Genomic DNA, 15137 nt, shown 5'->3' with positions numbered 1-15137 from the left:
TGTGTTAAAGGGAAATTCCACCCACTTCTCAAAATTTCTGCATAATTCAGATTGAGAATGTAATTCAGTGCTTGAGATGTAAATGACATGGTCGATTGTAGAAGCTCAAACAACACAAATATAGCCATTTTATTGACTGTCCAAAACCACCAGTGAACCTACACGAGTCTTCTGAGTTTATATGGGATGTTGATGATGGTAAAATAGTGAAAAATCCAAAATAATAAGTTTTCTTTGGGGACTATTTTGCCTCACAACGCCTTCATGTATCCCTCCAGCATGAATGGATTTTAAAAATATGTTTTAGGTCTACAATTTATCTTAAATCTATCATAAAACAATGTCTCAGACATCACGCAACATATTTATAACCATTTCATGTAGTAACTTTCTGTGAGGGAGCTTTTAGAGGTGGACGTCTGGTTCCTATCACCACCAGGTTTCTCTAGAACGGAGCGTTTCACACCAAACCACCCTGTTTACCTCTTAGCCATTTAATTATGGAGAAATTCTGAAAAATCGGTGGAGTTCCCCTTTAAGTGTACAAAAATTTGCGTGTTAAGACTCACACAAAAAAATAAAATCACACATCACAGATGTTTTCCAAATTGAAATGTTTTCCACTTGATCTCAACAAGATCCAGAAGACAGCGTTTAAAATCCTTTACAAGACAAAAAAGCTCAAATCTAATGAAAAATATGTCCTTGGTTAATAACATTGCTATGATCATGATCAATATCATAAATCCAGTTGCAAAACTACCAAAATATACATTTTTGAACATTCCTTCCAATATTTTCTTTTCCGTAGAAAACGTATCATCTTAAATTCATCGTATCCTTTAAAAAAACAACAAAAAACAATCCAGAAGTGTATCAAGGACACGTTATTATTATTATTATTATTATTGCTCCTGTAAAACGGTTAACGTCTAAAAAAATCACTCTACAAATGTAAACCTACAGTGTCTCGAGAAAAACACATGAATACATTTTTCATAACAAAAGAAAACAGCGTTTTTATTTCCGATAAAAAGAAAAAACAGAAAGAATGAAAATATTTATAAGAGAAAAAAAGCGAACAGCATCGTAACTTTTTTTTTTTAAAAATGCCTTTCGTTTGAACCAGAAAATAATCTAAATATTTACATGCCCTTCCGTTACAGAGTGAGACAGACAGAGAGAGTGTTAGTAAAAGGTGATGTGAGAGAGATGCAGGAAACTCTACTGTAGTTTTTTTTTTTGCTGTAAAAATGTGGGACTGGCTCAGGGCAGGCGGCGCCGTCCATCAGACCGGTCAGCTTTGGGAGAAAAAAACAAACAGTGGGTTTTTAAAAAATGTAAAAAATATTTTATCGTCAAGTCAATCTGGCAAAAAAAGAGACACAACAGGTTTATGAATTATAGGTTTTCCAGAAAATTCCATTGTTTTGCAGGGTTTAACAGTTTAACCCAGTACTGATTTAAAATGTAGGTGGGCGCTGATCATATGGACACTCCCATCTCACTAGACTTTTATTCTGAAGAGATTATTAATTCTAGATATATTGTGATTTTTGGGCTTATTTTGTTAGAATGTGGCAAAGCAGGTGGTGGAAAAGTTCTCTTGGTGAACTTTTATTTACCAAAACCAATTTATATAGAACAGAATTAGAGCTCTGTTGATCAGGGGTGTCAAACTCAACCACTAAAAGGGCCACATTAAAAAATCTCAGCCAATCTGTGGGCTGGGTTTTTATTTCATTGTTACTTAACGTTTTTCCATGAACAGAACGGTTCATTATTTATTCAAAATATGCCAAATATGCAACAGCAAAACAGACACTGAACACTTCAAAAATAATTCTAAATAAAAATAAATTGGCATCTTTTCTTTTTGTGTAACTGCTGGTCTATAGATTGTTGCTGGGTGAAGGAGGTCGGAATGCACACTATGTTACAGTGCATGCTGGGGACTGTAGTACATCTCAGGGTGAAACAGGCTGATAAGAACAATTAAAATAATTTCGCAGCCCAAACAGGATTGTGCCACGGGCCTGACTTGGCCCACGGGCCTTGTGTTTGACACATGGGCTGTAGAATATAATGCTGCTGTCAGAAGAAAACCTTGTATCTCAAAATGGTAACTTTACAGGAGAAGGAAAAAACATACTATACTTTTAATGTAAGTCAATGGAACCAGACTTTTTTTCAAGTCATTTTGGGTCATTTCTTTTAGTCCATTCATCATAAAATTTGCACAGAATGTAAAGGGTGACAGGCATTTTCAAATTATGTCAAAAACTGAAAAATGTCAAAAACTGAGTTACAAGGTTTTCTTCCGACAACAGCGATAAGAACGTTGTATCACATAAAACATTAAAAATCAACTCGAATCTAATTATAAGAGACCTAAAATTATCTGTGTGGTTACTACCAGGACTCTTATTGTAGCGCTTTCTGTCACACTTTCTTTGTTGATTTCAGTGCTTTATATCTTACTGCATTTGACACTTACTGTCTCAGTGGTAGCCGTTTGTAAACGCTGTGGCGATCAGAGGACCCTGCAAGCAGAAAGAGACAGAAAATGATTTAGATATAAAGACATAATAGATATAATAGCTAAAGCAGCATCATCAGAGCCCCAGGACTCTCTGTTCTTTTCTACAGAGCAAATTACCGCCTGCTGGTTCATAAATAAGAAACTTTTATTATAATTAGACAAATAATTAGGCTAAAGTTGTTACACAACTGCACAAAAAAAATAATAATACAAGATTTGGATTTACGTCCAGCCATAAAATGGCACACATGCATCTGTGTATCTTCTGTTTCATTAAATGAATCAATCTTAAAATAAAAAATAATCAGTGAAAATTTCATATGTGTAACGTCAACAGTTCAAAAGTTATGACTTATCAAAATTTGTACCAAATTTTGCAGAATATCTACCAGGACTCAAGATTAATCATTTTTCTGTTGACATAAAGAGTGCAATTTTTTAACCCAATAACACAGAGCTGGTGAACTAACTGCCTGCAGATGATTTAGACCAGTGGTCACCAGCCTTCCTCTTGGAGATCTACTTTCCTGCACAGTTTAGTTAACAAGCTGCCCCGCCCCTCAGGTAACACTAATGCATCTGATCCAGCCAATCAAGGGCCTCTGAAGAAGTTAATTAGCTGGAGCAGGTGTGGCAGATTGTGGTTGAACTGGATTCTGCAGGAAGATGGATCTCCTGGACCAGGGCTGGTGGCCACTGAGTTAGACCAATCAGAAGCAACTAAATGCCTGTGTGCTGTGACATCACAACCACAATGAACAGGCACTGCGGCCAGTGTTTGTGTCCCAAGCCAGAAAAACTGGATATTCTGGACTTCTTGGCCGATATAACGACATTATTTTATAGAAAATATTTCCAATTTAAATCTACATTTAGATACTTTCCCCAAAAATGGTTCAGCTCCAGTATCTACTGGACACAATGACCTTATATCCTGAAAGTATTGCGCAAATCAGAGATGGTCAATCAGGAATACTGCCCCCCTCACAAATCCAGCTCACGCACTGTGGAGGCTGAATTACCATGTTTGTGTTTGTGAGTGGACGCTCACCCCGAGGCTGTGGCTGAACCCAGTGCTGGGGGCAGGGCTTGCGGCGCTGATGTAGCTGCTGACTGTCGAGTCCTGATTGGTCGTCCCATAAAGATCTGCCATTGGTCCAGGGCTGCTGGTGCTCAGAAAGCCAGCGGAGCGAGAGGGGGCAGAGCCTAGTCATACATAGATGGGAAAATAGATAGAAATGTTATAAATATGAAAGATAGAAATGTTATTAATATAAAAGAAAATTGCAACAACAGAACTGTGTAAAACACATTCATACATACAGTAGATGTACACAGTGCTACAGATTTACAAATCATCATTCATGAGGTTTTTCATTAAGAGTGGTTTGATGTGAAATGTGCCAAATTATACAACAGTTAGTTCCGCCCACGCAAGCTGATTGGTTGAGAAGCGTTCTAACGTTTTTCACAAACACTGTATCAATCCGCTGAGACGCCGTTGCTAAGCAACGACTTTGACAGCTGTAGGAGACGCTCAAGACATTTGAACGTTTTTACTTCTTACTTTGCCACAAACAGAAAATGGACACTTTTAAGATCACATTTGACCGACAGCCGATTTGGTCAGACTCTGAAGATGAGACGACACTAAATTCCCAAACTGTCATCACCACTGAGCAGCTTTTCAGTCGGCAGCTGTGAAAGAAGAACAGCTGAACAACCTGGAATCAGCCAGAAATGAACCCAGTACCATTCGCCAAACGTGTAGTCTGATCTTCAGAGTCTGACCAAATCAGACTGAGCCATAAAACTGCCGCAATATCAAGTTCAGCTCAGTTTTGTCAGTTTTTGCCAGATCAGTATTAATGTTGTTTTGTTCCAGCCAGTCTGTAAAGCATCTTAGTTTGGCGAATGGTATTCGGTTCATTTCTGGCTGATTCCAGGTTGTTCAGCTGTTCTTCTTTCACAGCTGCCGACTGAAAAGCTGCTCAGTGGTGATGACAGTTTGGGAATTTAGTGTGAGGAGCTGGAGAACGAACTGCCGGCTGTGCAGCGAGTGGGCGGAGCTCGTTACTCTGACGTAGCAACAAGCTGCTCGTTAAGGAACTATAATTTGGTGAAGGAACTGCGAACATTAAAACATATTAAACGCCGCGTTCATGGCCCAGTTTATTAATTTATTACTGTATTTATTTAACTGTTGTATAAAAGCAATAGAACACTCGAGGAGTGTGTTATCGCCAATAACATCACGGCTGGGATGATCTACGGATGATCTATTTCGCAATAACACACTCCCTCCCATGTTCTATTGCTTAAGTAGAGAAACTTTATAGTCCCCAAAGAAAGTGTCTTATTCCAGATTTTCCACTATTTTCCATCATCAACATTCCATATAAACTCAGAAGACTCGTGTAGGTTCACTGGTGGTTCTGGATAGTAAATAAAATGTCTATATTTGTGTTGTAGTCATGGCGACCCCTGGTTCCTATCACCACCACTGTAAAGAAATCTGTACCATTTCACACCAAACCACTGTTTTATGCAGCAATTTTGGAAAATCGGTGGAATTCTCCTTTAATCGACCCAGTACCCGTGTTACAGAGCCTTCAGACTAAAGGAGATCAAAGCTACAGAATCCACTTGCTATTTTACCCCTTTGCCTACATATATGTGGGTTACACTGTCTGTACTGAGTTGGTCTGTGCTGCACAGACGGAGCCTCAAAGACTGAAACTGCGCGCTTTGGATTGACCAGACAGGCCTGCACTGTCTGCCTTTTCTTTTGAAGTCTGGAGCGAGAAAGTGAAAGCCGAGTGGGTTTCAGCACGAGTGGTGTGACCGAGAGCGTGAGCGATGTGACTGAGCACGTTTGGTCTTAAGGGAACAACAAAAAAACAGAAAAGCCCACTCACCTCTGACCACAGCCGCTGCAGCTGCCGCCGCTGCCATCGGGTTATACGCTGTCAGGGGGATCGCTGCACACACACACACACACACAAACAAACAACCTTTAATGTACACTGTTCACTTCACAATAAAGAATTATATTTATGAGATGATTTAATGATGGAATTATTTTGGTTCAAATCAGAATTTTGTTAAAAAATACAACGAATAAACAGACGTAACTGGATGAACTGTTTATATACAGCAAGCTTTTTATATCTGAATTTTATCTTGGCCAAAAATGTATCACCACTGTTAGAGTGATTGTTTTTTTCACACATATAGCACACATTCTATATATATATATATATATATATATATATATATATATATATATCACTGTCGTCGGAAGAAAACCTCTTATCTCCAAAATGGTAACTTTACAGGAGAAGGAAAAAACCTACTTTACTTTCAATGTAAGTCAATGGAACCAGAATTTTTTCCAAGTTGTTTTGAGCCGTTTCTTTTTGTCCATTCATCATGAAATTTATATATGTATATACAATGTAAAGGACAACAAGTGGTTTCAAATTATGTGAAAAACTGAAAAACGTCAAAAATTGATTTTCTTCGAATAGCAGTACGCGATATGTAAAAATATCATCATAAATAAATGACTAGAAATGTTAAAGTAATGTAAAGTACTTAGGCACCTGAGAAATTTCGATTTAAAAAAGCTGTTTTTTCTGGGCAGAAAACATTTATTTGCTCATAAAAACACAAATTGTAGAATAAATACAAATAACAGTACTTACTGTATTTGTGATCCATAAAGTAGTGCATTAGTGTAAGTCAGTGTGTTTGTTGACTTATTTCTAAACTGGACGTCCAGTATTAACTGTAGTTATTAACCAATACCTGCTTTATCTAATCTATACTTTAAATCAGGTGTTGCTGGTGATGGAATCTGGAACCAAACTCTGTTCTTTAAACTACCTAGCAGAACATCAGCTACTTTTTTAAAAAGAAAAGAAATGTACTTTTACTGTATTTGCATTAATTATGATTATATATTTACATATTTATTTTTATATATTTGGCATATTTGATGTTCCTATCCAGAATAACTTACAATTTGATGTATTATTATTATTATTATGTCCAGTTTATCAGCTCCACTTACTATATAGGTGCACTTTGTAGTTCTACAGTTACAGACTGTAGTCCATCTGTTTCTCTGATACTTTGTTAGCCCCCTTTTACCCTGTTCTTCAGTGGTCAGGACCCCCATGGACCCTCACAGAGCAGGTACTATTTGGGTGGTGGGTGATTCTCAGCACTGCAGTAACACTGACGCGGTGGTGGTGTGTTAGTGTGTGTTGCGCTGGTCTGAGTGGATCAGACACAGCTGTGCTGCTGGAGTTTTTAAACACCTCAGTGTCACTGCTGGACTGAGAATAGTCCACCAACCAAAAATATCCAGCCAACAGCGTCCTGTGGGCACCATCCTGTGACCACTGATGAAGGACTAGAGGATGACCAACACAAACTGTGCAGCAGCAGATGAGCTATTGTCTCTGACTTTACATCTACAAGGTGGACCGACAAGGTAGGAGTGTCTAATAGAGTGGACAGTGAGTGGACACAGTCTTTAAAAACTCCAGCAGCACTCCTGTGTCTGATCCACTCATACCAGCACAACACACACTAACACACCACCACCACGTCAGTGTTACTGCAGTGCTGAGAATGACCCACCACCCAAATAGTACCTTCTCTGTGGGGGTCCATGGGGGTCCTGAGCACTGAAGAACAGATGGACTACAGTCTGTAACTGTAGATCCACAATGTGAGACTATGTGGTCTGTGGAGCTGACAAGATGGACGATGAGTGGAGATTCAAGGAGGTGGTTTTAATGTGTGTGTGTGTGTGTGTGTGTGTGTGTGTGTGTGTGTGTGTGTGCGCGTTAGCGAGGTTAGCGTGCTTGTAAAGCTCAGAGAGGCACTAACCTGTGAGCTCAGGGGGGTGGGGTGAAGTCAGGAGGGGGGTCCTCTCTAAGTGGAATTCTAGAACAGAAACACACAAGAGCTGTTTAAACACACGCACACACACACACACACACACACACACACACACACACACACACACACACACACTACAGGACTGATACAACACATAAAAAGTTACACACACCCACCAAACACACACACTACAAACTGGACATCTACTGTATTAATACATCACTCAGTTGCCTGGAAAAGAGGAATGTTATTCTATAACCCCCCCCTGAGATTTACAAGCAGCCTGTGTGTGTGTGTGTGTGTGTGTGTGTGCGTGTGTGTGTAGGGGACACATTTGTTATGTAAAATGCTAATCATTTACTACTTGGTTACAATAACAAAGGTAGGAATCACTGGAGTCACTACGATACCATATTATCAGGATACAATTGTGATTTTTAAGCGTTTTTTTGTTGTATTTTACAGTAAGTCTATGATTATGAAGGGTGTATGAATGGTTTAATGCTGACTGGTGGAGAGTCAAGATAAAGTATTAATAAGCAATATCTGAAGATGAGGGTTCACTATTTTTTTCTTTTCTATTTATAATGTTTATATTGCTAATTCATCACCATATCCATGTTCAATATAATCAATACTCCATGTGCAATAATGTAAAATATTCTTATAGTGTAAAGATTTTTTGCTTTTCTATTTATAGTGTTTAATGACTCTCACTTTTTATGCATTTTATGCCTCTTTTCTATGATTACCTTTATTTGTTGGATTCTTCTTTTTTTATTTTTAATCGTTGTTCTGTTTTTAATTATCTTTTTTTCTTCTCTGTTGTTAATTTTTCTTTTCTCTGTGTTTTTATTTCTCTTTCTCTGTTGCTTTTACTGTAAAGCACTTTGAGCTGCATTTAATGTAAGTCCCAGATAAATAAAGACATTATTATAATTATCATCAACATTATTATTATTAATAGTAGTAGTAGTGGTATTATATTGTTAATTTTGTGAAAGGCAGAATTTATATTTTTTATCTTTGGTATTATATATATTGTCTACACAGTAATAAGCAACAAACTGTAACCGTGTTTAGTAATTAACACTGTTAATTACTAAACAGGTTTTACTGCTGTAGCACTGTGAATTTCTTTGTTGTGGGACTAATAAAGGATTGTCTCATCTTATTTTACAGGTTGCTGTTTTTATGTGTTATAGGTGCTTATTAATGATTTTCAGGGTATTTATTAATATTAACCATTAACAAGCCAATTTTAAACCATTCATAAATCCTTTATAAGGGTATTCTGGGTGTAAAGTGGTGCCTATTTGTGAGATGCTAAGTACTGTGATACACTGAGATTGACTGCTTTCATCTTCTATAAGAAAACTTTCTCTGTGTTCCTGAGCGAGACAGTGAACTTCAGCACCATCTTGTGGACTAAGATAGCAACTGGTCATTAAATATAATGATCAATACTATTGTTTCACCCAAAGTGGAGCATTATAATAGTGCGCTTATTAAGCCTTATCAAGCCAGAATCTGGTAAATAACTGACAGATCATTACTACTTTGTTAAGCCATAGCTAATGGTGAAATAGGCATTTTTATTTCTGCATTTTTGTGTGGTGTCATATGTCATGATCTTGTGTACAGCCCCTTCACAGTATTCAGACATTGAATATGCATATTTTCTTTATACTCTTATTAATATTTCAATACTAAAAGACCAGTCAGATCTAAATAAACTGCAAACTGACCCTCAGTCCTAAGTGAACGTTCAGTTTAATCACACTGACTTAAATTACAAAGCAAGCTCCATCTAAGCATCAGCTGTGCTTAATTAATAGAGCTTCTAGTCAATATCTAATCTGTTAGGCTGGGTCTCGTCAGCAAAACAGCAGCTTGATATCTTCATATCAGTTAATGATGTGCATCAGATTATGGTGTATAATATACAAATAAAAGTGCTCTGGAAATGCTTAATGCATCCCATTGGCTTAGAGGCAGTTTATCAGGCAATGCATTATAATGGCCCTCTATACTGAAGAGCTACTGAAGCTTATATATAAAGGAAACATGTTGTTTTACCTGGGAACTGATACGTGTAGCCAGGAGTGAGGCTGGTGTAACTGCGGCCAGCGTACGTTGCCGCCTGGAAACCCAGGGTAACCTGAAAAAGGAGAGCAATAACAGCAGGAATAATAACAATATTTTAAAAATATTTAATATTTTGCTACTTGCAAAGGAAAAAAAACATGTACCAAAGTTCATTTTTCTACATTGTTTGCTGCCGTTTACACTGGATAAACATTTCATGATAAAAGGACCAATAAAAATGCTGCAAACTGCTCAGAATAAAATCTATTTACATTAACTTACATTGAGAATAAATAATGTTTTGTTCTCTACTGTAAACTTACCATTAATACAAATATTAGTTATATAATATACAATAATATTAGTTGTAATGTTAAGTCTTAAGTAAGGAATTTGTATTTGTTTATATTTTATTTATTTATTAATATTTGCCCCTCAAAATGTTCCAATGATCATGTTGCCGCTTTTGTTTACCACATTAAAGCCTAATCAGGTTTATTTAGATGAAAACAATGTTACACGTGTAAATATTTGTGCCAATATTAGTGACTAGCTTGGGAAGTGAAAGGCCACGCCCACTTTATCCCTTTGTTGTGATGTCAGCATTTAAACCTTTCAGGTGTTTGAACCACTTTTGGACCAAAGGAGTTTAAATATAAGCTTTTAACAACAGTTTAGATCATAAAATGTTATTAATACATTAATACATTATTAATAAACCTGATCTTCACACGAAAGAAGACACTCTGATGATGATGAAGCTGAGTGCTAGGATAAATATACACACAGCCTCAGCACAGCTTTATGGTAAACTAAACCTTTGCAGGCAGTTTTCTTACTGAAAGGGGAATTCCACCAATTTTTCAAAATTTCTGCATAATTAAGTGGTGAACAGAGCGATTCAGAGCGGTTTGGTGTGAAACGGTTCAGATTTCTTTACAGTGGTGGTGATAGGAACCAGGGGTCGCCATGACTACAACACAAATATAGACATTTTATTTACTATCCAAAATTTGAAATATGTTTTTTATGAGGACTATTTTGCCTCACAACGCCCTGCATATATCCCTCCACCATGAATGGAGTTTAGGTTCTCAAAACTATCATAAAACAGTGTCTCAGTCATCAGGCAGTGAATTCATAACCATTTCATGTAGTAACTTTCTGTGAGGGAGCTTTTAGAGGTGGACGTCTGGTTCCTATCACCACCACTGTGAACAGTTCTGACTTGTTCTGACTACATCTAAACCATTTAATTATATGTAAAATGTTAAAGTTTGGTGGAATTCCCCTTTAACTGAAAAGCAATAGAGGAAAATTCTCAAAATGAGAGAAAAGTGTTTTTATATTTTTATTAATATTTATATCTATATTTATATAACGTCATATTAGTGTAAGTGTCATTCTAAACACTAGGTGGCAGCAAAGCATCGCTTTTCACTCCGGTCATGAGCCGCTCTCATAATTCTCATTCTGAAGTTTTTGAAGCACGTGAATTACCCAGCATGCCTATGCCCAGCATGAAAGCGTCCATCCCGTATGGCATGACCCTCGCACGGCCCCTCGATGACCCTGCCGGTGACATCACTTCCTTAGGCTGGGCCTTCTTGCACTCCACCTGCGGTCACCACAGAGAAAATAAGACATGAAAAAGTACAACAATGGCTTGAGTCCACGCCTCCATGATGCAGGCAGAAACACAATAGAGACTCGGGTTAAAGAACAACAGGCTCAAACCAGACCAACCAGTGCAAACTGAACCCTCACCATTTTATTGTTGATCTCGTGGAAGTGGATCTCACACACTTTCTCCACCACGTCCTCGTTCTCGAATGTCACAAAGCCGAACCCTGGAGACACAACGAACACGATCAGACTGCGGAGCAGGAGAGAGCTAAAGACTTAAAGGGCCAAATCATCAAAATAACAAATTTCCCCCTTCACTTTTTTTGAAATAACAGAGTTTTACGTAGTAAGTAAACATCTAAAATGTTACGTTCACGGAAACTAAGCTGCACAAACAGCCTGTTCTGAATTCACTGCTTTAGTGACGTCACAAAAACCAGTACAGTTACATATGTCCACTTATTCGGCCTACAGCAGTTCAGCTCCGCCCACTCAGTTATATCAGTTGTATAAGTTATACAGTTAAAGGTTATATATGGGTGTTTTAGCCTGGACTGCTTTCTGAACCAGGCGCGAAAACAAGGCAGCCAATCGGAACAGAGCTCATTTACATATTTCAGTCTTAAAGGTACAGTAACAACAACATTGTGCATGTATCCCTCCACCATGAATGGCTTTTAAACATGTTTTAAAACCAAAATCTTCTCAAAACTATCATAAAACAGTGTCTCAGTCATCAGGCAGTGAATTCATAACCATTTCATGTAGTAACTTTCTGTGGGGGAGCTTTTAGAGGTGTACGTCTGGTTCCTATCACCACCACTGTGAACAGTTCTGACTCGGTAAGTTTATCTAGAACAGAGCGTTTCACACCAAACCACTCTGACGTACATATATGTTAACTAAGCTTTCAAAACAGCCTGTTTTGAGTTCACTTTTGTGATGTCACAAAAACCAGCATGGTTGCATATGTCCACTTACTCTACCTACAGAAGGTCAGCTCCGCCCACTCAGTTAGAAGAAGTTATAAGGACAGTTTCAGCCTGAACTGCTTTTTAACAAGGCATCATACAGGACAGCCAATCAGTACAGAGCTCATTTACATATATCAGTCTTAAAGGTACAGTAGCAAAAGCAGCCTGTGTAATTGGATATGGTAAAGCGATAAGGAGCAGCTGGAAAACAGTCATGGAAAAGTGAATTATGAATGTTTTCGGTGCTTAAAAATACACAAACATCACTGGAAAATTTTAAACATAAGAAAAATTTGTAGAATATGGGCACTTTAAAGGAAAGACAGTTCAGGCTTCGTGGCAGCTGCTACTGTTGTTATTAGCCATGTGATGTTTCGTCAGGGGTGTACTGATTCACAGCATTCATAACTCGATTTGATTTGTTTTGATTTTTAGATATAGCAAAAATCAGCAGTGGCTGAAAATCTGCTCTACATATTAATGTTTTCAATTTCAGCTTATAAGATCAACCAGCATTACAAAAGTACAATATTTAAAACCAAAGCTGTGCTTTATAGTGTGTTTTTGTGTTTCCGCTACAGGCTGAACAGGATTTTTACCAGCGCTCTGTAAAGCTTCACAACGAGCACTACGGAACTGGGCGGAGCCTGAGTAGGTCAGCTGAAGTGTGGACCCGCATACGGGCGCCCAGAGTTTACGGGGTTAAACGAGTCCTCTGAGTTTAGAAGGTTCCCTTTATGCCAGATTTATCCGCCTCATCTGTCCCTCTCTCCGGGCCCCTCCCCCCTCCTGTCCTAATCGATCAGCTGTGGGACAGAAGCAGGAGGGGGGAGGGGCTTAACGAGGGTTTAGCCTAAAACCCCCCCAACGATTAACGAACCCACTAATTACCCCGCCTCCCTCCTCACCTAACGTTTATCCTACTGAGAGAGAGAGAGAAAGAGTAGAGAGAAAGAGAGAGAGAGAGAGAGAGAGAAAGAGGGAGGGAGAGTTTGGGTCAGAGTGACTCACCTCTGTGTCTGTTGGTGGTCTTATCAAACATAAGCATGGCATCATCCACCTACAGGAAACAGAAACAGAGAGAGAGAGAGAGAGAGAGAGAGAGAGAGAGAGAGAGAGAGAGATTAATTAGAACATAAACCCTCCTCACTGATACACACAGAACATCCTGGACCAATAAAGAATCTACAACACTGTCACTGTAATATAACAACTATATACACTGTACAACACTGTCTTTACCCACAATACAGTTCACTGTAATATAATGACTGACTGTATACACTGTACAACACTGTCCTTACCCACACTGCACTGCACTCTAATATTACACCTGACTATATATGCTGTACAATACTGTCCTTACCCACACTGCACTGCACTCTAATATTACACCTGACTATATACGCTGTACAATAATGTCCTTACCCACACTGCACTGCACTCTAATATTACACCTGACTATATACGCTGTACAGTAATGTCCTTACCCACACTGCACTGCACTCTAATATTACACCTGACTATATACGCTGTACAATAATGTCCTTACCCACACTGTACTGCACCCTAATATTACACCTCACTGTATACAATACAACACTGTCCTTACCCATAATGCACTGCATTCTAATATTACACCTGACTATATACACTGTACAACACTGTCCTTACCCACACTGCACTGCACTCTAATATTACACCTGACTATATACACTGTACAACACTGTTTTTACCCACACTGCACTGCATTCTGATATTACACCTCACTGTATACAACACTGTCCTTACCCGTAATGCACTGCATTCTAATATTACACATGACTATATACACTGTGCTACACTGTCTTTATCAATGCTGCACTGCACTCTGATATTACACCTCACTGTATACAATACAACACTGTCCTTACCCGTAATGCACTGCATTCTAATATTACACATGACTATATACACTGTGCTACACTGTCTTTATCAATGCTGCACTGCATTCTGATATTACACCTCACTGTATACAACACTGTCCTTACCCGTAATGCACTGCATTCTAATATTACACATGATCATATACACTGCGCTAAACTGTCTTTATCAATGCTGCACTGCACTGATACTACACCTAGCTATATACACTGTACAACTGTCCTTACCCACACTGCTATGCACTCTGATATTACACCTTGCTATATACACTGTACAACACTGTCCTTACCCACCCTGCACTACAGTATTAAAACTGTCTATGTACACTGCATAACACTGTCCTTTACCCACACTGCACTGTAATATTACACCTGACTATATACACTGTACAACACTGTCCTTACCCACGCTGCACTGCGCTCTGATATTACACCTTACTGTATACAACACTGTCCTTACCGATAATGCACTGCATTCTAATATTACACATGACTATATACACTGTACTACACTGTCTTTATCTATGCTGCACTGCACTCTGATATTACACCTCACTGTATACACTACAACATTGTCCTTACCCACACTGCCTTGCATTCTAATATTACACCTGACTATGTACACAATACAGTTCAAATACAGTTGAATTGAACACATTGGGAAAAATCTAATCTAATATGTGGCCTACACAAAAGTTATGGAAAATTTTATATTTTAGGTACATTTTTGTGCAATATAATTTACAAAATAATGCATAATTAAGTCTCTCAAGGAGGGTGGATAAGAGGATGTGTTAACTTATCTTTACTTAAAACATCAACAAAACATGTTCAAACCTTAACATGCGACTATATATGAACTGTATGGACTGGAATGTTTCAAAACACACTACATTACAGTAAAAAACTGGGGAAATTTTGGTTTTCTGTGATGTGAGCCTGTTTAGCCTGTGCTGTTTATGAGTGGCTTACGCAGTGGTGAAACCCCGTTATTAGTACACAGCTCAGATAACACACACACAGAAACACACAGCTCAACATCCAAAATATTGACACAAAAACACACACTCT

General features: G+C 38.3%; 1 protein-coding gene across 1 annotated transcript in view; it reads right to left on the bottom strand.

The window, feature by feature from the left end:
- Positions 1-693: 693 nt before the first annotated feature.
- Positions 694-15137, bottom strand: part of msi1b (musashi RNA binding protein 1b) — a 37097-nt gene continuing 22653 nt past the window's right edge. Inside the window, 10 exon segments of the mRNA XM_036578214.1 lie at positions 694-1301; positions 2498-2543; positions 3594-3748; positions 5461-5523; positions 7445-7501; positions 9536-9608; positions 9610-9617; positions 11045-11162; positions 11312-11394; positions 13156-13204. Coding sequence (XP_036434107.1) covers positions 2502-2543; positions 3594-3748; positions 5461-5523; positions 7445-7501; positions 9536-9608; positions 9610-9617; positions 11045-11162; positions 11312-11394; positions 13156-13204 — 648 coding nt within the window. The 3' untranslated portion in view covers positions 694-1301; positions 2498-2501.

Source organism: Colossoma macropomum, unplaced genomic scaffold (genome assembly GCF_904425465.1).
Source record: "Colossoma macropomum unplaced genomic scaffold, Colossoma_macropomum, whole genome shotgun sequence".
Taxonomy (NCBI): Eukaryota; Metazoa; Chordata; class Actinopteri; order Characiformes; family Serrasalmidae; genus Colossoma; species Colossoma macropomum.
This window is presented reverse-complemented; position numbering and strand designations above follow the sequence as displayed.